Raw genomic sequence first — 23,751 nt, forward strand, 5'->3', positions numbered from 1 at the left:
CTCCGCCTGGAGCTCGCGCAGTTGATACTGCGAGCCGACCGGAGGAATTGATGGAGGCGGGCTTGTGAACCGAAGACTGTAAACATTGCAAACAATATTCAGCACCCACTTGTCCTGAGTAATTTTTCTCCACTCTGCCAGAAAAGATTGAATGCTTCCCCCCACCGGAGCGGGTAACAGTTGTGGGGGAAGTAAGTGCTCAGGGCATAGACCCGGCCTGGCCCTTAGTCGCTGGGGCCGACTGATGGCCGCCTCTGCCTCTCTGGCGTTTCTGGAATGGCCTTCTGAACTGCTGCTGTTGTTGTTGCTGCTGTTGTCCAGAAGACTGGCCACGCCCTCTGCCTTGACCACCAAACCGGCGTTGGAACGGACGGTACTTCTTCTTGGTCTCCTTGGGCTTCTCCAAACCCACCGCAGTAAGCGTTTCCGCCTCCGCCTTCATGCGGGCCATTTCATCATCAGCGTGCTTCCCGAACAGGGTTTCGCCAGAGAATGGAAGATTGGCAACCCTTTGCTGAGCGTCCGGTTTCAGAGACGTAAGGCGGAGCCATGCATGACGTTGCTGGTTTATTCCGTGGCAGAAACCATGTGCCGCCAGTAGAGAAGAGTCGGCTGCAGCGCTGATGACTTGATTCGCCACCAACATTAAGTACCTCTTGGAAGTCTTCCCGCTTGTCCCGCGGAAGGAGCTCCACAAATTGTTGAAGGGATTCCCAGAGGGCTCTGTCATACCGACCCAACAAGGCAGTGGCACTAGCAGCCTTCATTGAGGTCGCCGAGGTCCCGCAAACTCTTCTCCCAGACGAATCCAACCACCTAGATTCCTTATCAGGTGGAACCGTGGAGGAAGGCGTGGTGGCATGCTGTTTGCGCTCCGCCGTCACAATCACCGAGTCTGGAGGGTGCTCCAGCCTCAGAAAGGCCGGGTCCGAGTCCGGAGCCCGGTACTTCTTCTGTAGTCTGGAAGGTGCCGCCTTAGTCACCGCTGGAGTGAGGAAAAGATCCATGGCCGGTTCTTCCAGACCCGGCACCAGTGGCAGTAACGGCCGAGACAAATGCTTCTGATGGAGCGTCTCGAAGATGACTGATGTCTTGGGAGTGGGCACCGTCAAAGTAATGCCCAATTTCGCCGCACCACGTAACAGCACGTCCTGGAAGGACACCAGATCATCGATCGGCGAAACCCTCGTGTCCGGCGAATCCAACAAGGTCGGGGAGTAGTCCCTGGTCCCAGACGACCTGGTCTGTGAACGAGACCTGTGTCTCCTGTGGCGCCGTCTAGATCTTGTGGAAGACCTATGACGCGAACGTTCCCTTCTCCTGGAGCGGGAGCGCGACCTTCCAGCACGTGGGCGCTCCACCGGTTTCCGTGGAGGTGTCTTCCATGGCCTGTCCTGGGGCTTCGGAGTAGGCGTACCCTTAGGAGGTGTCGGGAGCAGAGGCAGCGACACCGACCTCGGTGGCCTATGAGGAGGGACCGGCGGCGGAGGCTGCCCCGCAGGAGGCAGCGGAGGAAGGGAGGGGAGCGGCGGATTAGCCGGAGGAGCCTCCTTCAGTAGAGGTGGAGGGGTCGCAGGCCTTGGCGGCGTATATACCACCGAGTACACCGTGCCCGTTGACTTCTTCGAGGGAGGGGCCTGTGAACCAGACCCTCCAGTGCGTGAGCGACGCCTCCGACGTCCATCACCAGATCCAGCGTGACTTTTGGCACCAGAATCCCTCCAGCGCCTCTTACAGGAGGTCGAGATCCTTGGTGACGCTGATCTCTTCCTGCTCGACGTCGAGCGTCGTTTTTCAGGCGTGTAACGGCGATCCCTCGACTCCGGCGTCGAACGCCGTCTCCTCGACGTCGAGTGTTTCTTCCTCGACGACGAGCGTCGTCCCCTCGACGACGAGCGGTCAGACCTCGACGGCGAGCGTCGACTCTTCCTCCTCGACGACCGCTTCCTCACAGACCTCGACGCCGAGGATCCCCTCGATGGCGAACTGGTCGACGGCGACCGGCGGTGTCGCTTCGACGGCGAGCGCCGGTGCCTTCTTCGACGGCGATGCCTCGACTTCGACGACGACGACGTCGACGACGCCGTCGACGGTGACCTCGACGGCGGCTTAGCCAAGCCTCTCGACGTCGATCTTCCACGCTGTCTCGACCCGGAGCCCCGGGGAGAAGGGGAACACACCGTCGTCATCCCTCTCGTCGTCGTCGTCGATGCTATCGACTTCGACGGAGAACGGGACCTTTTGCTGGGCTTCCTGTCTCTGGGGAGCCCCCCAGAGGCCCCAGCAGGGGCAGAGGGAGCCTTCCCAGCCTGCCCAGACCCACCTGCAGCCTGCAGTCACCTCTCTTCCAGGCCTTGGAGCCCAATTTTCAGCCTTTCCCTCAGGGTCCTTGTAGAAAAGGTCTGGCAGATGTCACAATCTTCAGGGACATGTTCATCAGGGAGGCAAAGAATGCAGACGTCGTGTGGATCAGTCTTGGCCTTCTTCCTTCCACATGCTGGGCACTTGTCGAATAAAGCAGGCATTTTAGATCCCTAAAAGCCTGAACAAACACACAGAAGTGAAAAGGAAACACCAAGAATCAAACGAGAACACTTTTAAATCCAAAAAGTGTAAGAAAAACTCCAATAAACCCTTGAAAAAGGGAGAGCTCAATGCACAGGGTCCTGTAAGCAGGAGCCGGAAAAAAGAACTGGAAGTGAGAGGGACCTGCTATGCATTCTGGGATACTGGGAGAAGTTCTAGAAAGTTCTCTTAAAGGCACATTATCCTATTTAAGCCACATAATGGCAGCCTATGGGGCTTGTCTGTCCATACCTTCCTCTCTATCATTTCTGAGGGTGTTTGCTGTTAAAGCAAGGGAAATCTGGACAGGCTTTGCTGTTTGTGGATTTTTGGTGGAATTTTCTAGTTGAAGTACTGGACAGTGTAGCCTGTGAATATAGGCTGCATTATTTGTCTTTAAATTTTCTCTTAAGTGTCTTTGCAGTTCTGCAATTTTCTGACAACTTAAGAGATTATTTTTGATTGCCGGGGTCCTCGCACATGGGCGGGACTATTCACTAGATTATGACTATACACAGAGATCCCCTACTACAGAACGAGATATTCCCCAGAGTCTGATATAATATGGTTGCGTCCACTGTACAGTACACTACACGTATTAATAGTATATCTACACACTGAAAAGTTTTTGGTTTGTATAGTGAGTTGTTTATAGCATATCACTGGTAGTGTTAGCATTGTGTATTTTATTGTTGATGTGCAAGTTTCTTTCCTTATACATAGTTGATTACCACATCTCTGAACATTGAGATAGTGTGCTGTGGAGGGGATATATCATTTTGAGAAGGTCCGTTGTCCTGTTTTGCGCTGCCTCTGAGGTAGTAGAGGAGGAGGGGTCAGGAGGGGTGGTTGTAGTGGTGGTGGCGCTAGGTGTTGTGATTTTGTTGGGTGTTGGAAGTGCATAATTAGTACCTCTCTTACATATTTGTCTTTAGGTATGGGTGTGAGTTGGATATAATTCACACAGTACATCATCAATGTCCTTACACTAGTTAAATGTTGGTATTAATTTGTTAGTGGTAAATGGAACTATCGCCTGTTTTTTTAGGTAGCATTGTACATTTGGTTTGTTGTTGAAAGTATGGGAAGTGGTGTTTTTTTGTTTTTTTTCTACAGGAACGCCTAGTTTGTATATTATTAACGTTAGTTGTGGTTCCAGTTTGTAGCGATTTTCTTGGAGGAAGGAATAAATTGAAGAGTGATAATATTTGCAGTTTTTACTACGTTGAGAACGGGATGATAATTAAAAAAGATTTGTTTAAGTTAAAAGTTGTTTAATTCAAAACATGATATATTTGGCAGTACCATAAGGGTGCTGCCAACCTCGGGTTTACCCGGGTGCCAGCCCATGTTATCCTATCGATCGTCTTTCACTTATAGTTTCCTTTAATAGTAAAGGCCAATATAGGGACACATAAGCTTGCACTTACATGTCCACACCTTTGATATAATGCACCCTGCCTCTTGGGGTTTAGGAGGCCTTCCTTAGGGGAGACTGGCATATATTAAAAATAGTGCAATGACTTTGAGACACATGGTGAGTTAAAGCAGTCTGCATTGCTCTTGAAGTCTGCATTTGCAGGCCTGCTGTCAGTAGTTTACTTGAATTACTCAGGGTGGCGCAACCTGTGTTCAGGACCTGGTGCCCCTTTTAAAACCCATCTCTTTTAAAATCCATGCCCTGGGCACGATTGGTACCATATATTAGGCACTCATAAGAGGGTTAAAGTCCTTTGCCAATTGAGGTTACCAATTGACAGATTTCAGTACTGGGGAAACAGCTCTGGTACTGGGCCCTGGTAAGCAGGCCCCAGGGCACGTTCAGAGTCGGAAAAAACATCTAGTAGTCTAACTGGGGCAAAAGGGGGGCATCTGCAAAAGCCTGTTTTCTTAAAATCCTTATTTCAGCTGCATCTGTTTTGTACTGGATGTAAACTCCAGCATCACGCTATATCCTTTGAGACAATCCTTGACTGATCAAAGCAAAATACTGCCAAAGTCAAGGAGGCTTGGGAAACAAACCTTTCATTGCAAAATGGGTAATCAATGTCTTGGTTTGTATCAGACACTTGGAATCTCACAACCCATTAGTAGGTTGTCCTTGCACCTGAGGGAGCGTGAGGATAACATTAATAGCTAAATATTAAGAAAAAAGGGGAGTGTATCGAATTCTTGAAATAACCCCCTAATTTACTCTGAAAAGCATTCCAGTGCATTGTTTTTCTCAGTTTGTCAGGTATGATCAGCTGTGGGCACCACAGCTCTCTGGTTTATTATACCTTACTTGAGTGAGTTATGTTTCTTCTTTTTGTTGTTGCAGGGAAAAGCCTGGATCCATCTCCTGCGATCGTCCTTTCTGTCACTAATGTGATTGCTGCAGTGGTCTTTGGACACCGCTTCTCCAGAGACGATAAAGAATTCCATCAGCTCATTGAAGCAAATGATATCATTGTTGACAAACTATTCAGCTTGTGGGGCAGGGTGAGTCTTAAGATGACTTCATACTGTAAGTGAGTGGTTAATCAGAGGAAGCAATCTGTGCATGGAAACTTCAATGTGTGACCTGAGACAGATTACAAGTTAGTTTGTGAAAGAAAAGTTTATGAATGAGAGATGCAAGCTTTCTGTTACAGATAGACAGAGAAAATGAGGAAGAATATAAATGCCCATGTAGATAGAAACTGATTTAGTAAAATGAGAAAGTAGTTAAAGGAGTAAGATAACTTAAAAAGGAAAAGGAGAGGAAAGTGTAACAGAAATGGAAAATGGAGGAGAAGGGTAAGAAAAAACTGAGAGAAAGTGTGCTAAACCAAGAAAGCACAGATGTTTTAATAAAAACTGCAGCAGTAGACGATAGAACATAATTATTATCCTTAATATTAAAGTTTGTAGAGCGTATATATACCCCAATGGAGTATACCACCTCTAATATAAACATTACATGTGTGTTGCTCGGATATGAATTTACCTTGAAAAATTGAAAACACGAGGCATTTGGAAAAATAGGAACAGGTTAGTTTAATTAAACACAGCGGCAGGAAGAGCATCGACAGAGTCCTGTCTGACCACAGTCTCAATGTACAGATGTTTTGACCGGTAATATACAGTTCCTGAGGTACAATTGAATAATTACACATTCTTTTAAAGCATGTAGATCCAGGCCTAGTCAATAACCATGAATACAACGTCTGATAACAGGGGCACAGATGGTTCTCGAACTCACGGATTGCTAGAGTGGGGTAGTGTGTATCTGTCCAGATAACCATTATAGGGAGCGTTTGATCACTGTGTGTGGTGTGCATGATGTGTTCTGGTTGGCTGTGTGTTCCTAACTACATGTGGCATCTGACTTTGTGGTACTTTGGAAAGGCACGCTTTTGGCCAAACGTGTTTTATTATGGTCAAACTCCTTGGTAAGTTAACACACTAGGGGCTAGAGGAGGTTTAAGGACCTGCATGGGCCAACTCCGCACTAATCACTTGTATAACAAAAAAGGCCACAGGTCCAGAGTTGGGAGGAGGTAAAACAATTGATTGGGTGTACTCTAGCACTCGAGAGGGGGGTATCCCTTTTCAGGACGGTTCCCCTCACACACCAGAGGTGTCATGCTTCATCTTGTTGGTGCCGCCTCCTGTGAAAAACCTGGTCTTCACGCGGGCTACAACACCCTCGCTGCGAGGGAGGAGCTCTGGGATGTTTTATTGAATGAGGGGGGGGTACTAAAACCCACTGAGAGTTTGGTGTGTTGAAAAACAAGGGAGCGGTGTTAAGCAGTGCTATAGTGTGAATAGTTAAAACTGGCTACAGGGCTAGCTAGATTGCAATTTTATTCAGCTACCCGGTGTCAGGATTAAAAACAATGAATAGCTGGTAACACAGGTGTCGTCATTAGAGGCAACTGTGTAAATTCTATACCAACATGTTTCGGCCAAAAAGACCTAGAGTAGTGGCACGGCCTTCTTCAGGGTAAATAGTTCAGCTACTGCAATAAATAAGTGAAGTGAACATGAAAAAACATTGAAAAACAGGTGTATCAAATAATAGTGAAATACTGAACCAGTAGATTTGTCTGCTCAGTAAGTTCAACATACAACCTACAGTGGAATCAAGGACCAGTATGTCAACATAACATATACATGTATGTCATAGACATGATAGAAGTACAACACCCTTTAGTTTAACCTCCTATTTAGTAATGTACTAGAACACATTAACATATTAGACTAATGTGTGTAAAGAAATGCGCCGCGTGATTCATTATTATTGGTTGCAAAGTTCACTGCACCTGTGCCGGCATGTTTTCCATGTGGTACGGGCGCCTAAACCTGTCAAAGAAGGTTTAAGGCATTAAAACCAGAAAATCCCAGGAGATCGACAAAGAGGTAGAACGCAATAGTGGAAGGCTTGTCCTCTAATATTAGTGCAAACTCAATGAAATTTAAGAGAGCAGCTTCCACATGACTCCGGAGATCAGCGAAGAGGAAGGAGCAGGAGCCGAGGAAAGCTTGATGCGGTTGTGTCAATGTGCAACAAATAGTAATGTACCAGATACTGATTCGGCAAGATGTCAGCAAGCAAAGACAGGCGTGCAGAGGGTCCTAAAACGTCTGACTACACATGATAAGTGGAGGGGGCACTAAAACCTACTCACGGGGAGCGTTTAAGCGTGGCCAGGTGAGTCGTCGGAGTGCTGGCAGTAACTCTGCTGGCAACAATGCAAAGTGGCAGAAAGTGTACCGCGCTGTCAGAAGACAAAGAGAGACAGGGGAACCTTAGTGGATAGGCAGTATTAAATATGTTAAGAAAGGGTAGCGCGTACTTCAACTGACGGTGACTGATGGGATGCGCACGTGGGGGATATAGGGACCAGGCTTCGCACTACCTGGGAGTCTCCCATGCTTACGGAATGACAGTGGGAGATGGAAGACCCTTGTGGAAAGGCAGAATGAAATGCGCAGTGCGCACTGCAACTGGTGTTAGCTGGCAAGATGCGCACTTACCACATTTGTGGGATCCAGGGACCAGGCAACACACGTCCCGGGAACATGAAGGAAATCAGCTCTAATGTGGCTCCCGTTAAATAGTGGTGATTTGCGCCGAGCTGATAGCAAACAGGTGCGATGCAGTAACGGTGACCGGAAGTCTGCCGGAAACAGTGGGGCGATGGGAAATGTAGTCTTGGAGGACCGCTAGGATACTCCCACGTGTGTTGACAACAGGAGTGTCAAAGGCAAGTTGCGTGAGTGATTGGGTGCTTCCAGCAGTCATGTGCGTGCAGGACGTACATGAGGCATCCGCGTTGACCACGGTTGTAGGTCACATGTGAATCAAGTTGTAAGGAGCACACAAAATTACACTACAGGTTAAATGAGTACAAGATGTTAAGTCACAAGAGATGAACTCTGTGAATAGAATAACTGCAAGGGTGACGTGCTGCAAAGAGGTCTAGTGGTACTGAGGTAACCAACAGAATATTCTGGAGTCCACTTGGGGACGCAAGGGTGCAGTAAAGCGGCCTTGAAACCCACCAATAAGATGACAAGTGGTGGAGCTTCACAGAATTAGTGGCAAGGCTGTCCGTGCAAGCAAGGGAAGTGAATCAAAAAAGGGGGAATCCACAGGGTGGGTAGGGTGGGTCTGATGGTGCCCCTACAAGGGGCAAAATGCATAAAAAGGCTAGAGTGAGTGTCATAGCAGACCAACAAATTGTGGTTGGTACTCAGGAGATCGCCAACCACGGAATCTCAGCATTGAGACCCACATCTGCAGTTCCCAGCCTATACACCCATCTCTGCTCTAATATGAGAAGCCTGTTAACTAGATCAGGAGTGGTAGTGTTCAGGTTGGGTTTATCATGAATAGTCCAACTCAGTGAGTCTGCTCCATGTTTCATGTCAAAAAAGTGTTTAGTCAGGTGTGTTCTGTTTTGAGCACCGGAGCGTGCTTTTATGTTCGAGGATTCTGGTGCGTACTTTCCTGGTGGTCATTCCCACATACCTCAAAATACAAGGGCAGGTAATAAGGTAGACCACCCGTTCACTATTACAGTTTGTGTGTTGTTGAAGGACCCAAGGTCTACAAGCCCCTATATCTATTGTTTTGGTCACTTTAGTTTGCTCACAAGCAGCACAGGACCCACAGGGAAAGTGGGCCTGAACATTCGGTAGGTGCCAAAGTCTGTTTGGTTTCTGGGTATTTGTCAGCAGGGGTCTAGTGTGAATCAAGGTGTCTTTCAAATTGCGTACTTTCTTGAATGCAAACAGCGTTTTTTCAAGGGTCAGCTGTCCCTATTAAGAATGTTCCAATTGTGGAGTATGGATTACTTGACTAGGTTTGAGAGGGAACTGTAAGTATTCACACACACCAATTTAGATGTTGTCTCTTTAGTAGGTGACTGTTCCAGTAACGCTTCTCGGTTGTTATTGAGGGCGCGTTTCACTGATTTTCTGATGAAAGTGGCAGGGTAATGTCGGCTTAGTAGGATGTTCCTCAGTCAAGCAGCATGTTTGTTGTACTTCTCTGTGTTGGAACAGTTACGGCGGAGTCTGAGAAACAGCCCATAAGGCAGATTGTCCCGCAATGATTTTGAATGATAACTCTCATATTGAAGTAAAGCTTTGCGGGCCATGGCCTTCTGGTATAATTCTGTCTCAAGAGTACCGCCTGCTGGATAGATCAACAGATCTAGAAAGGCCAATTTTTCTTTGCTGTATTCGCAGGGAAAGCGTAAATGGTAATTCCTGTTATCCACCCAGTGGTGGAAGTGGTTGATTGTGACGTCATCTCCTCCCCAAATGACGAGGATATCATCTACATACCTCTTCCACATGATTATGTTTGGTAGGAAACAATTATTCCTCCCTCGGACAACACCTTCTTTGAACACATGCAAGTAGAGGTTCGCTAGACTTGGCGCGAAGGTGCTGCCCATGGAAGTTCCAGAATTTGGTAGGTATAGTTGTGTTTCAAATTCAAAAAAGTTCGCTTTCATCGCCATTTTTGCGCACTTCATGATAAAGGGGATCGGTGTGATGGTTTCAGGTGATTGTTCTGTCAGTAGTTGCTCTACTGTCTCCAGTATTTGTTCCTGCGGTATGCAGGTGTACAACGGTTCCACATCAAACGAGACAAGATGTAAATGTAAATGTAAATTGATACTTGTCTAGCGCACTACTCACCCGCAAGGGTCTCAAGGCGCTTGTGCGAATACCGCTGTGGAACCCATCCTGGCTTTCACTGTGAGGTGTCCACTCCTGGGCACCCCCAAGGTGGAGGCCAGGCATCCTTAGCGTTGTGGGGGCCATTGTGGAGATTAAGCAAGCTATTGCCCAGAGTTACAGAGTGGGACTCCATGATTGGAATAGGCACGAGGCGAGAATTATCAGGTCCGTGGAATTTTTGAGCCCAAGACCCGCCGAGGCGGGGAATTGAACCCTGGTGCCGGGCTAGACCTCTGCATCAGGGTCTGCCGCTCTAACCATTGAGCCACACTTCTCCACGAGATAGTCAGTGTGTGGGTCAAAAATCATGCCATCCAGCAGGCAAAGCACATCCGTAGTATCTTTCAGGTATGTGGGCATTTGACTAACCAGCAGTCAAAGGAAGAAGTCCACGAATCATGATAGTGGCTCCAGGACAGACTCGATCCCAGGAATAAACCTACACACCTGGTGGGGGTCTTTGTGGCTTATGTATTGTGGGTAATACATCAAAGTAGGGTGTTACCGGTGTTTTAGTACAGAGGAAATCTGCCTCTTGTGAGGTAATCCAACCATTCTCACAAGCTTCCTTAGTCATAGCAGAGATGGTCTCTGTGATCCTATATGTTGGATCGTTATCTAGGCGCTGGTAGAAAGTGTTATTATCCAGTTGTCATAGGCATTCAGCCATATAGCAGTCTGTGTCCAGTAATAGCGTTGCTCCACCTTTGTAAGCGGCTTTAATTGTGATGGTTTTATCCAGTCACCTCCAGTTGCAGTACGCACTACCCTTTCTTAACATATTTAATACTGCCTATCCACTAAGGTCCCCCTGTCTCTCACTGTCTTCCGACAGCGCGGGACACTCTGCATTGTTGCCAGCAGAGTTAGTGCCAGCACTCAGATGACTCACCTGGCCACGCTTACTCACTCCCCGCGAGTACGTTTTGGAGTCCCCTCCACTTATCGAGTGTCTTAAGACCATCTGCACTCCTGTCTTTCCTTGCTGCCATCTTACCCAATCAGTATCTGGTATCAATTTCAATTTTTTATTGATATATGATATGGAACTCGATTGAGGTCCACATAAAACATGACATAAAAAGCGCCAAGTACAAATACATAAAATCTATAAAATACACTCTATTGACTCAGAGAACAAGTAAAAGGTTCATGTCCATTAATATAAATCTAAGAAACATTTTAAAAAATTAAAAATTCTATAACAGAACATTTCATTTGGGGGTTATGAGTAGCTTCTACTAAAGAATTGGCAGATAAAATACTTAATTTTAAGCAAATTGGTCTCACCCACTTTCGGCGGTGAGCCATCAAAGCAGGGCATACGAATAGAACGTGGGTAGTATCCTGAATCGAATTATTACACAAGTCGCACTTTTCGGAAGAACCGTACCATCTAGCTAATAATTTATTCAAAGGGAGGAGATCCTGCCTCAAGAGGAACCAAAGACGCCGTAAACCATGAGGTAGGTTCCAGGAGGCATAAGGTTGCATACTTTTAAATAAACAAGAGTTAATAACAGAAAGAGCACCTTTCTTTAAAATAAGGGATTCTCTATCCCTCCCAAAACTTAAATTCCAAGTTGCAAGTTTTAGGATGGACTTTAGCTGATGTGTGGAAAGCAAAAAAAGAGTTGATTCTTCCAATTCAAGTAGTGCAACGGCCCTTCTAAAGTTCTTTATAAGTAGGGAATATTCTTTTAGGGGACCCAATAATTCTTTTTGGATGAGGAATCTTAAAGTGGCCGGTTTTCCCTTTACCAGACAAGAGACCCATCGTATTATTCCCGCCAAGCCCTGAACCCAACTGCTACGTATGCCAAATTCAAGCCTAAGGGATGCCACGGTACAAGCGTTGTTGACCGTAGTTAAGTATCGCAATAGTCTGCCCTCAACAGTGTCCAAAAAGCCCCATTGCCCCAAATCAAGAAGTTCAATACCATAAAGCAAAGAGGCCGGGATTTTTGCCCGAAAAGCCTCTAACAAATAAACAAAATGTCTTTAGCCTGTAGCTTTATAAAGAGCACTTAAGCCTTTACCCTGTGTCATGGCCTTCTGGATATTACTATCTATATGGGCCTTTTCGCTCAAGTTGCCACATACTATCTTCCCTAGAAAAACATAAGATTTTACAATTTCCAGCCTGTGACCACCTAAAAACCAACTAAAATTCCCAAGTTTCGTTTTTTTCCTTCTCATCATACCCATTACTTTGCTTTTTGAGATATTAATCTTCAGATGATGGGACTCGGCAAATACATGCAATGCCTGCAGACGGTTATTTAGACCTTTTGGAGTAAGGTCCAATAATAATATATCGTCTGCATACATCAAGCATGTAATTGGTTTGTCCCCCAGAACCGGGGCAATGCCTTCACTTAAAGATAAGCTCTGGGGGAGATCACAAACATAAAGGGAAAACAATAATGGGGCCAATAAGCAGCCCTGTTTGAGTCCATTGGCCGATGGGATGGCTTGAAATAAGCCTCTCTCCCCTCCCAATAATACTCTACACCAGGTATCAGAGTGGAGGTCTTGAACTAAGTCTAAAAGCTGGGCTGGCATACCTAAAGCCGATAGTTTCCTCCACAGCAAAGGACGATCAACTTTGTCGAAAGCTGTGGAGAAGTCTATAAAGGCTGCGTAGACTCTCCCCCCTCTGACCCTGACGTATTTATCTGATATTACTTGCAGGGCTGTTAAATTATCCAAGGTGCCATGGCTCTTACGAAATCCCGTCTGCTCTAGGGGTAGTATATTACTCTGGTCCACCCAATCATTGATTAATTTCAAAAGACATTTTGCAAAAACTTTGCCAATTGCATCCAAAAGGGCATTTGACGATAGTTGTGAGGGGACTGCCGGTCACCCTTTTTAAAAAGGGGAACCAGGATACTCCCCTTCCAGGAAGGGAGAACCGTTCTGCTCGAAAAACAAAGATTAATCACCGGGCAAAGCAATTTGCTCCATTTTACACTACTTTGCTTTAAAGCAGAAATGGGGAGTTCATCCGGTCCCATAGCCCCAGAACAACGCATTTCCCTAATAGCCAGTTCAATCGCCTTTTCAGAGAGAGGGACCAAGGGCTGACTGTCCTCACTAGAACTTACACGGGGGACCACTATTCCATTACCTGCATAAAGGACTGAAACATGGTCCACCTAAATTTGCTCTTCAATGGGGATTGGAAGCGGACTTGTTCTGGCCCCGCATCCCTCACCTTTGTGGTACCAAAATCGTTTCATTTGTCCATTAATAGCGGCCTCTCTTAATTTTATCCAGATAGAATCCTCCCCCTCTTTTCGTGATTTGGCCCGTAGTCTTCTCCTCCTTCTTTTTAGTAGGGCTATTCTGCGCGCTCCTTCAGACGATTTACGCAAATACTGTTCCCTTACTAACTTATTTATTTCTATATTAAAGAGTCGAAGGGAACTTGAGGGTAATATGGTATGTCTTTTCTTATTTGAGTCTTTAGCGACAGAAATCACCACCTTCATAAAGTCTAAGAAATGCACGATTTCTAAACCTTGCCAATTAGCAAGGTCATTTACTGCTACATCAAGAATACTTTCCAAGCCTCTTAGGGCCTTTGCATTCCAATAGCATCTCCCGGACTTGACTCCGAAGCTCACCAAATCACTATCTAACGACCAACGGTCCGATTTGGGAGGATTTATTTTTACAGAGATAGATAATAACTTGTGATCGCTAAAGAGTGTTTCAATAACCCTGAGATCCTTCAGTAGGGCAAAGGCAGAATTCTCCACTATTACATAATCTAAAATTGATTCACCCTGATTAGATTTATGGGTAAAATTTGCAGGGGAATCGGAGGGGAACCTTCCATTCACAATGATCCCATCCATCTCAGAGAGTTCTTCGAGAAGTATCTTCCCTCTCTTCTTCGTTTTAATATTCTCAGGGAAGAGAGCTTGGGGAATCTGCTGTGATTCTTCTTTATGTTTATCTCGAAACAGACGTAGACTCTGATTAGAAATTTTGCAATTCAGGTCCCCTACCAGGATTATATGAGGGGTAGGAGTTTTCTCCCTAATACTCTGTACATAGACAAAGACTTTTTTTTAAATTAAGTTAGAGCAAGCATCGGGGGGGATATAGACATTAATCAAAACTAAGGGTTTAGAAACTTCATCATTATCAGAACTAAACAACGTTACTGCCTGAAATAAATGACTAGAATCCAGATAATGAGAGAAATTCCATTTTATCTGGTTAGACAGTAAACAAGCTATACCCCCACTAGCATGACCTCTCCTTGAGGGGGAAGCACGACCCTCCCGTACAAAATAGTCCTTTCCTACCAAAATTTTCTCCAAACACCATGTCTCTTGAAGACAAATTACACTGGCTTCTAAAGAAAGAAGGAATTTGATTTTTTCAGGGCTATTCTTCAACCCTGCAGCATTCCAAGATAGTATTGATATGTCGCTGCTAAAGATGAGAATGGGACATGGACTTATTTATCAATTTCCTCGAGAGAACTCCGGGCAACCAGTTCCACCGGAGACTCTCATCGACAGCATTACCATAGTGAGTGGGCATAGGAGGTTTAGTATGAGACACAAGGCGGAAATCTTTTGATATACAAATTTTCAAATCATCAAATCCGCTAGACCACTCTGTGCTGCCAGAGGCTGCCTGCAGGAGTGAGAAAGGGGGACCTAAGGGTTTAGAGGGTTTAAAAGGTCTACCAGATAAAACATTCCCCCAAAAAGGTATGACATTGATCCCTCTACTCTGAAAACCTTCCGACCGTTGAAGGATAAGGTTTACTACTAATTTAGAGTAAAACTTTACCCTTGTACGACTTCCCTCCTCTGTCTTCAGGATCCGTACTAAATCTATATCTGCAGATTGTAATAATTTCAGACTTGCGAATTCCTGAAAACATTTAAGAAGCATCGATCTATTTAGGATGCAATTAGAATCAAATAAAGGGAATAAATCTAGGAAAAGAGTGTCAATACTTTCCTCTTTGGGCATCTCTAGGAGTGTTTTAAAGACCACTCCTCCTTCCGCCTTATCAGGATAGGGTCTAGCTAGGGGATTAAGAACGATTAATGCGGGGTCAATTGATTTGAACGCATTCCCCAGAGGGGCAGAACTAAAAGAACCCCCTTTTTCAATATTACGACCACCGGATAAGCGAGAAGGGTTATTAAAGGAAATAGCGGGATTAGCTAGAGAGGGGATCGGCCTTTGTTCTAAGGAGATTGAAGTGACCAAAACTCTTTTTGCGTCCACAATCTCACCCTGTAATGCAATTGAAGAAGCCTGCTGAGGCTCTTTTTTAGAAGACAAATCCAAATGATCTCCAAAGAGGATTTTTCTCCGCCTATTTTTTCCAATTCTTCTGATTAATTTCCTCTTTTTCCTCCCATTCTTTTTAGCTTTCCCTGATTTACCCGTTTTTCTATTTTCTTCTGATTCTAAAACCTCCTTATCTCCCTCACCCCTCTGTATATTAAAGATCGGAAAAAATTCTTTATCTACCCTTGAAACGGTTTCATTCAGAACCTCTACTACTGGGTCAAAATCTACTGCACAATTAGAGGTAGGGGCTCTCAATGAAGGGACTAAATTTTCCCTTTCATAAGGTATCTGAGAAGCATTAGGAGACTCATTCACCTTCTTAATATCTTTCAACTCTACAAGTTCTTGCCGGCTTGCTTCTGAATTCGAGCTAGTTACCTTCTCCTGTTGGTTGCTCAATAAAACCTACAATATTTGAGTTACTGTTTCCAGTACACAATCAGATCCCCCGACACATTTTTACAATAATCGCAGGATAGAAGAGAGTAAATGTTCTAGGGAAGAAAGAGAGTCAGAAACGGGTTTATCTAACCTGATTGGATGAATAGCGTTGATGCCTGTTATGCTGAGATTAGGGAAATGGGATTTATTAGAGGGGGTACTGCTATACAATTGGAGGCCAGGAGGGGCAGATACTACCGGGGTTTTTATAGGATCAAAAACTTTACTAGAATCTTCCTCAATATATCTCCTACAAAGATCCATATCTAGATCAGAAGAGACTAAATTGTTATATCGCACTCCACTCGGAGAAGGGGAGCTAAACGCATTTTTAGAAGGAGACTCGCTGGGCTTAAGACGAGGGACATACACTATAGACCCCATTGCTTTTGAATTAGCTTGTGACGGAGCTCGGAGGGGAATAGAGGATTCTTTATCTTTAACCCCTAAAGTTAACAGGGAGGGAGACACACCATTCTCCAAATTAGGATCACCTTCTACAATTTCAACTAATGGGGTGGCTCCCTCTTTTTTGTTATTTTGTTCCATCAGACCCTCAGTGTGTAACCTCATCATGCTAATATGATCTTTTACGACAGCGCTCTTTTCAGCCCCGTCATCCGACGTAGACCTCACGTTTGTAGCTCTATTCATTCCCTTTTCCCAAAGGTTAAATAACTGGCAGGTGCCCTTTACTTGTGTAGCATGGCTATCCTTATTTTGAAGTGGATTCGATTTAGTTTTAGAGCACGACCTTCCCACTGATATTTTCCCTGACCTTAACTTTTTGGCCGTCATTTTCGGAGACCAGAGAAGAACACAAAAGAACACTAAATACTATAAGGGTTCTAAATATTTGGGACAATTTAAACTGCTGATGGACACAGAATAAAAAAAAAACACGAATAAATTAAGAATATTAAATTATTTGAAAAACTTCAGCCTCTGAGGGCCTCAAAGGGCCCAGGCTTAGCCCTACGCACTCCCGCGCAGTGGGGTTAGTAGCCGGCTAAAATAGGAAGGGAAATGTCCGGGAAATGTCCGGGGGGGGCGTGTCCAGCAGGGAGAGCGGCCCAGGTGGAAGAAATTGGGCACACAGGGACTCCTGGGAGCTGGAGTCCCTGCTTCAACACTCGCAGCCCTGCTCCGCCACCACACAGTCCACAAAGTTCCTCCTCAGGTATGCAGCCCCTGTAACAGCTCCCACAGATGGCAATGCGCTGCGGGTCCGGCAAGCGGTAAAGGGTTGACGGTGGCCAAAAAAAAAAAATAGAGACAACTGCCAAGGTTCAGTCACAACGATCCAAAATGGCAATGTCAGTATCTCCTTCCTCCTTCCCCTTCTCCTTCACGGAGGACACGACCCTCGGCTCCCACCCTTACCACCCTGTTCACCACTGCGGGTGTAACTCGCTTAAGGGGTCTCGGGGGGAGCTTACTGCAATTAAAACAAATGGAAAACGGTGCTTTGAGGCTTGGAGTTCGGCTCTTGGGGCACCAGGTGGTTTCTCTATGGCCCTGGAAGCCACGGCTTCAATAGGCCACAGTCAGCCGCCCCCACCCAACGATGAAACTGCCTCACCTACTTCTCTCCACACCGTGGCCCTGACAATGCAGCCCGGTTCGAGGTGATGTGGGGTGGGGTGTTGCTGGCGATGGGGGATATTTCCGTGGTTCTGCTTGGCTGCTTTTGGCTGCTTGGCTTCCTGAGTTTTGCCGCCAAAGCCGCTGCTTTACCGAGCTCTCGCTGGGCGACTCCAACAACTCGCCACCGCCGCCGCCCAACCGGGCACGGGCCGAGGCTGCCGGAAGAAAGCTGACTGTCGGGCTAACTGTCGGGCGCAGCCGTGCGCGGGACGCGGAACGCAAGCCCCCTTGGCTCCTGCAGCACAGCCGGCTCCGACCTCTGCCGTCTCGGGCAGCACAGCAGCCTCCGGCCCACCTTGCTCCTCACTCTGCTCCTCGCTCGTCTACTGGCTCTCTGCAAACTGTGGACTCAGTATCTGGTACATTACTATTTGTTGCGCATTGACATGACCGCATCAAGATTTCCTTGGCTCCTGCTCCTTCCGCTGCTCTGATCTCCGGAGTCATGTGGCAGCTGCTCTGTTAAAGTTCATTGAGTTTGCACTAACATTAGAGGACAAGCCTTCTACTATTGCGTTCTACCTCTTTGTCCCTCTCTTGGGATTTTCTGGTTTTAATGCCTCAAACCTTCTTTGACAGGTTTAGGCGCATGTATCACATGGCTAATATGCCGGGATATATGCAGTAAACATCACAACCAATAGTGGTGAGTCACGCAGCGCAGTTTTTTACACACATTAGCTTAATATGTTAATGTGTTCTAGTACATTACTAAATAGGAGGTTAAACTAAAGTGTGTTGTACATCTAGCACGCGTATGAAATACATGTATATGTTATGTCGACATACTGGTCCTTGTTTCCACTGTAGGTTGTATGTTGAACCTACTGAGCAGACAGACTACTGGTTCAGTATTTTACTATTATTTGATACACGTTTTTCGATGTTTTATCCACGTACACTTCACTTATTTATTGCAGTAGCTGAACTATTGACGCTGAAGAAGGCTGTGACACTACTCTAGGTCTTTGTGGCCGAAACATGTTGGTCTAGTATTTACACGGTTTCCTCTAATGCCGACACCTATGTTACCAGCTATTCACTGTTTTTAATCCTTACACCGGGCAGCTATATAGCAATATAGCTAGCCTTGTAGCCAGTTTTAACTAGTCACACTATAGCACTGCACAACACCCCGCCCTTGTTTTTCAACACAACAAACTCTCAGGGGGTTTTAGTACACCCGCCCTCATTCAATAAAACATCCCAGAGCTCCTGGCTCGCAAAGAGGGGGTTGTAGCCTGCATGGAGAACACGTTCTTCATGTGAGGAGGTACTCCTATGAAGTAGCATGACACCTCTGGTGTGTAAGTGTAATCGTCCTGGATAGGGATACCCACCTCTCAAGTGGTAGAGTACACCCAAACAATTGGATTACTTCCTCCCAACCCTAGACCCGTGGCCTTTTTTGTGATACAAGTGATTATTGCGGAGTTGGCCCAGTTGACCCTGGACCCATGGCCTTTTTTGTGATACAAGTCAATCTCTTTGGACCTGTTTGAGGTGTAACTGCCTATCTGTGGGATCAATCAGTGTGTACCCCGTTTGTGCATTTGTCCTCAGGCTAAGTGTAACCCCATCTGTGACCTATTAATTAGCAGGCTTGGGTATGGGTCGCAGGCCCTGTCTCACCACATATCTCTGACTTGGGGTTGATGAGGAGGTCATCTGGGGTGAATTTGCCAGCAATGATATGACTTACTTATTACGTGTACATATAACATGGCTGTCATTGATGACATATTTACCGACAATCTCATTACTATGCGTACATTTGTCATAGCATACATCTACAACGTTTTTACTGGTCCTAACATTGCTATGCATGCAATAGCAGGCGTACATTGACATCACATTCAGTGAGATTAACATGTGCAAGACCAAAAGGAAGGCCAAAGACAATGATAGATAAAGTAAAAGAGAGGGAGCACACCACCAAAAACAGAGAAAATAGAAAGATTAAGAATGCATATAGAAGTTAGATGGGAAAGTGGGATAACATATATTTTAAGAGAGAGATGAATACAACAGTCAAAAGATGAGAAGAAATGTTCGCAATCTTACACAATTTCACACCAACACCTTTCTGAAATATTGACTGGTTTAGTTTATACTCACAGAGAGGGCAGTTTACACTAGTCGGATAGGCTGATGTTCTCAGAGACAGAAAAATCCCACAGTAGCTGACATCATATTACTGGTCTGATGATCAGGGATAATTTTAGCACAATTCTCTATTACAGTCTTATGTATGGAATTCACATAGGTGCTTTTATGTTTCACATTTTTCCACCATAAATCCACTCAAAAGCGCTTTAAAATATTGTGGAGGCGGCAACAGAGCTTGTATCATTCATTAAGACTAGACACAGGACAGTGAGTGAACACTATAGTATGATGTGTTTCTGAATTTCATATATAGGTTTAGGTAAAGGACAGATCGCCATTGAAATTGAATTCACATTGACTCTGTTTAGTTACCCTTCTGACATGTGCTACAGTTTTTTTCCATCACTTCTGAACTCTTACATCGTCACATTTTTATTAAGATAACTATTTTGGTACCCTGCACTTTTTCCACATTCTGTATTTCTCATTTAGCATGTCGGTCTCAGGACTGATTGTAAGTCACCAAGTACTTGGATGTTCCGTCACTTGCTTATGGTGTCCTACATTTTTCAATGGAGTTCTGGAAACGGCCTCAGAGAGAAGTCCACTTTCAAAGCAACAAGATGTAGGAAATGCTTTTGAACACAAGTAGCAAAGATCTGTTGTTGTTGTGGGACCCGTCTGTGGATGGTATGCATAAAAGGATTTAGAAGAATGGCTGAGCAGAGACCATTTGAACAAGAGGTAGAGTAAGGAGGGTTGATGGACAAGGGGACTTTGAAGGTGTGGGAACCCAGAGAGTACGCCTCCCTCCGTTCAGATCCGAGGCCACCGAAGTCATCTGCGGAGTACCACAAGGATCTTCACTCAGTCCAACCCTCTTCAACGTCTACATGAGCCCCCTCGCAGCCATCGCACGCCAACACAACCTCAACATCATCTCCTACGCCGACGACACCCAGCTGATCCTCTCCCTCACCAACGACCCCTCCACCGCCAGAGCCAACCTACACGAAGGGATGAAAGACGTCGCTGACTGGATGAGGAACAGCCGCCTTAAACTGAACTCAGACAAGACGGAAGTCCTCATCCTGGGATCATCACCCTCCACCTGGGACGACTCCTGGTGGCCCCCGGCCCTGGGCACCGCTCCCAAACCAACGGACCACGCACGCAACCTGGGCTTCATCCTGGACTCCTCCCTGTTGATGACCAGACAAGTCAACGCCATCTCATCTTCATGCTTCAACACCCTGCGCATGCTCCGCAAAATCTTCAGATGGATCCCCACTGAAACCAGGAAGACCGTCACCCAGGCACTCGTCACCAGCCGACTGGACTACGGGAACACCCTCTACGCCGGAACCACAGCCAAACTTCAAAAAAGACTCCAACGCATCCAGAACGCCTCCGCACGACTCATCCTGGACATCCCTCGACACAGCCACATCATCGGACACCTGAGAAACCTGCACTGGCTCCCCGTCAGCAAGAGAATCACGTTCAGACTCCTCACCCACGCACACAAGGCTCTCCACGACCTGGGCCCCAAGTACCTCAACGACCGCATGACCTTCTACACGCCCACCCGCCAGCTACGATCGACACGCCACGCCCTCGCCACCGTACCACGCATCCGCAGAGCCACCGCCGGATGAAGATCCTTCTCCTACCTGGCAGCCAAGACTTGGAACTCCCTCCCCACCCACCTTCGGCGAACCCAAGACCTTCTCTCCTTCAGGAAGCAGCTCAAGACATGGCTGTTCGAGCAGTAACATACCCCTCTCCCCCAGCGCCTTGGGACCCTCCCGGGTGAGTAGCGCGCTATACAAATGCCGTGATTGATTGATTGATTGATTGAGAGAGAAGCCCCAAAAGTGATGTGAGCTGTGGCTGAGTTCTAATACAGTTATATTATGGCACCTAGAAATAATCGCTAGTCACTGTAGGAATCTGAGCTCAACCATAACAGCTTGACAGAAACAGCAAGGCTTTCCTTCGAGAATACACAGATTATCAAAACTAGTATAGATTGGGTTTAATCAAAGTTCTCTTGCCTAGTTCTTACATACTGTTACTGTAGTTGCACTGTTCATACCATAACAGATTCTTTCTTATGTTCTAAGTTTTCTGACAATGCAGTTTCTAATTTCATTTCGTCTTAGGCACGCAGAAAATCAAACACTTGTCCAACACACACACTCACATAAATAAGAGTGTGAAGCTTCATGATTGCCTACCGATAATCAAGAATACATCTGTATTAGATTCAGATTGTACTAATAAGAAGGGGGACCCCTGGCACGATACAGGCAGGTAGACAGGTGAAATGAAAACAACCAATAACAGGAAAATACCTGTCCAGCACTTTCAAAAAGGCCCTAGGAGGGGGTCCTAATACTCGTAAACACCCACCGGAGCAGACCAAGGCTATAATAGACAATTACATTGGATTTATAAAAATATATAGTCCTTTTAATGTTTTCTTTATCAGCTTTATAAGTGACGTTTCATCAGTCTATCAACAGTGGTTCAATACAAAACAGCCACAAAATGATTGGATGACAGGTCGGAAAAAGTAATCCGTGGGGTAGGGGTAGATACAATCCAGCTGCCCCAGCACGAACAACGCCAACGAGCGTTTCGGTGTTTCGCCCCAGCCGGGGCTACACCTTCATCAGGGCGGAGATGGACGAGAGGTACGGGACAGTACACCTAAAGACATAGGAGAGGACACATACATTCAGGATAATTACAAATATTGTCAGCCTCAGAATTCTTCATTAAATAAGCTTAAATACCTACATGATCGGCTCCGAGGAGACGGTGGTTTATATATATACAGGATATTTAAAAAAAATTTTTTAACTGGAATAAAGTGCATCATTACACAGCACAAGTGAGAAAACAATGAGCAAGGAGAGACAATGCCCAAAAATCTCATATTTGAGGTCACGGGCAAAGCTCATTTCAAAAGTCCCAAACGAACATATAAAAGAGCACATAAAAGAGCACCGTAAAAAGTGAATAAAGGGAAAAAGGAGAACAGGGAATTGACATGCTACAAAGAAACCAGTGCCAATTATGAAAAAAAGAAAAGAAAGAGCAATGTGTGTATAGCATGTACCAATCCAACATGGGAAGGGAGAATTCACGTATTCTGCTCAGTCGCATACCCTAAGTTAAGGATGCGAAAAAAACGGCTGGTTTTTCAAAACATGGAGCAGCTTTCGGCCCAGATGGAAGGGTTTCCCAACAAGACTTTATAGAAAATAATGCATAAACCAAAACATACATTGTAGCTAAACAAGGAGAGATTCTGTCAGTTAGAAAGTCCTTAATCGACTTAAAGCAACTCCCTCAGGAAAAGTAGGGGATTAAAGAGCCTACCAGACGGATTCCAGGTGGGTCCTTCTCCACAACGTAAGAATACCTCTCTTCAAGAGGCAAAGGGAAGAAGCAGGCGATATCATTACTCGCAAGGCTAATAGAGCGAAAACTGATTCCGAATCTCAAGGGACCGTTCGCCCAGATAGCAGATTCATTACCTGGTCACACAAAAAGTACAAGAGGCAGTGTAAGGCTCAAAAGACCTGAAAAATTCCACTGTCTACAGAGAACAGGATATACCGGCACGTTCACACACAAAGCAATACAAGGAAAGGAAGGAGTGTAAAAAGGCACGGGCGGCAAGTAATCAGGGACACTATGCGGGACCTGCTTCAACAGTAAATGCCGGGGTATGAGGAACGAGAGCTAGATTCAAAGAGAGTGCGCCCCAACTAAATTATAAGGGAGCACTACACTCACCCACGCCCAATGTTGGAGGATAGAGCAAAACATATACATGGTGGCATGCTCCTACAAAACTGGTGGCCATCCGGTCTCAGTTCGATAGTAGGAAGCAGTAGACATAGCCATGTTTACTGCGCCTGCCGGTATAAAAACGGGGTCCTATCCCTCTATAGCGCGGAATTACAAATAATACACCTCGCAAGCACAGGCCGATCAAGATTAGAGGCAGCCGAGTGTACTATTAAGACCCCATCTGGTTGCCCACTGCCAAGCTCAAGGATGTTCAGATAAAAAACCTACTTAATCGGCACCACCACCCTTCAAGATGCAAAGAAGTGTCCCACGGCAGATTCCCGCTTACCATAGAACCGGACAGCGCAGCCTCCGAACAACATTTCCTGATGGCCCAGTATGATGGCATCACGCCGATAGGGTGTCAATTCACAGTTTTATGCGCACTCACTGCAGCCTGGTAACGTCAAGAGACGTCATAGGAATAGAAATAAAGGGCGGACTGCGACAGAATAGAATGAGCTAAAACTACCACGGCGGCCATCTAAACAGGGGACCAAAACATCAAATAACTCTAGAAAACTGGTTATTTTTGAAAGAGCCCAAGCTGATACAAGAAGGGCAAAA

At 45.8% G+C, this 23,751-nt stretch overlaps 1 protein-coding gene across 2 annotated transcripts in view; it reads left to right on the forward strand.

Annotated features, from left to right (window-relative positions):
* The window catches only part of LOC144791753 (cytochrome P450 2J6-like), a 323,619-nt gene that overhangs the window by 155,660 nt on the left and 144,208 nt on the right, over window positions 1-23,751 (forward strand). For both annotated transcript variants that reach the window (XR_013602460.1, XM_078666523.1), the window contains exon 4: window positions 4,886-5,046. Coding sequence is in view for 1 of the 2 variants with exons in the window: in XM_078666523.1 (XP_078522649.1) it covers window positions 4,886-5,046 (161 nt within the window). In the remaining variant the exon portion in view is untranslated. The remainder of the gene's footprint in view (window positions 1-4,885; window positions 5,047-23,751) is intronic.

Source organism: Lissotriton helveticus, chromosome 11, assembly GCF_964261635.1.
Source record: "Lissotriton helveticus chromosome 11, aLisHel1.1, whole genome shotgun sequence".
Lineage (NCBI taxonomy): Eukaryota > Metazoa > Chordata > Amphibia > Caudata > Salamandridae > Lissotriton > Lissotriton helveticus.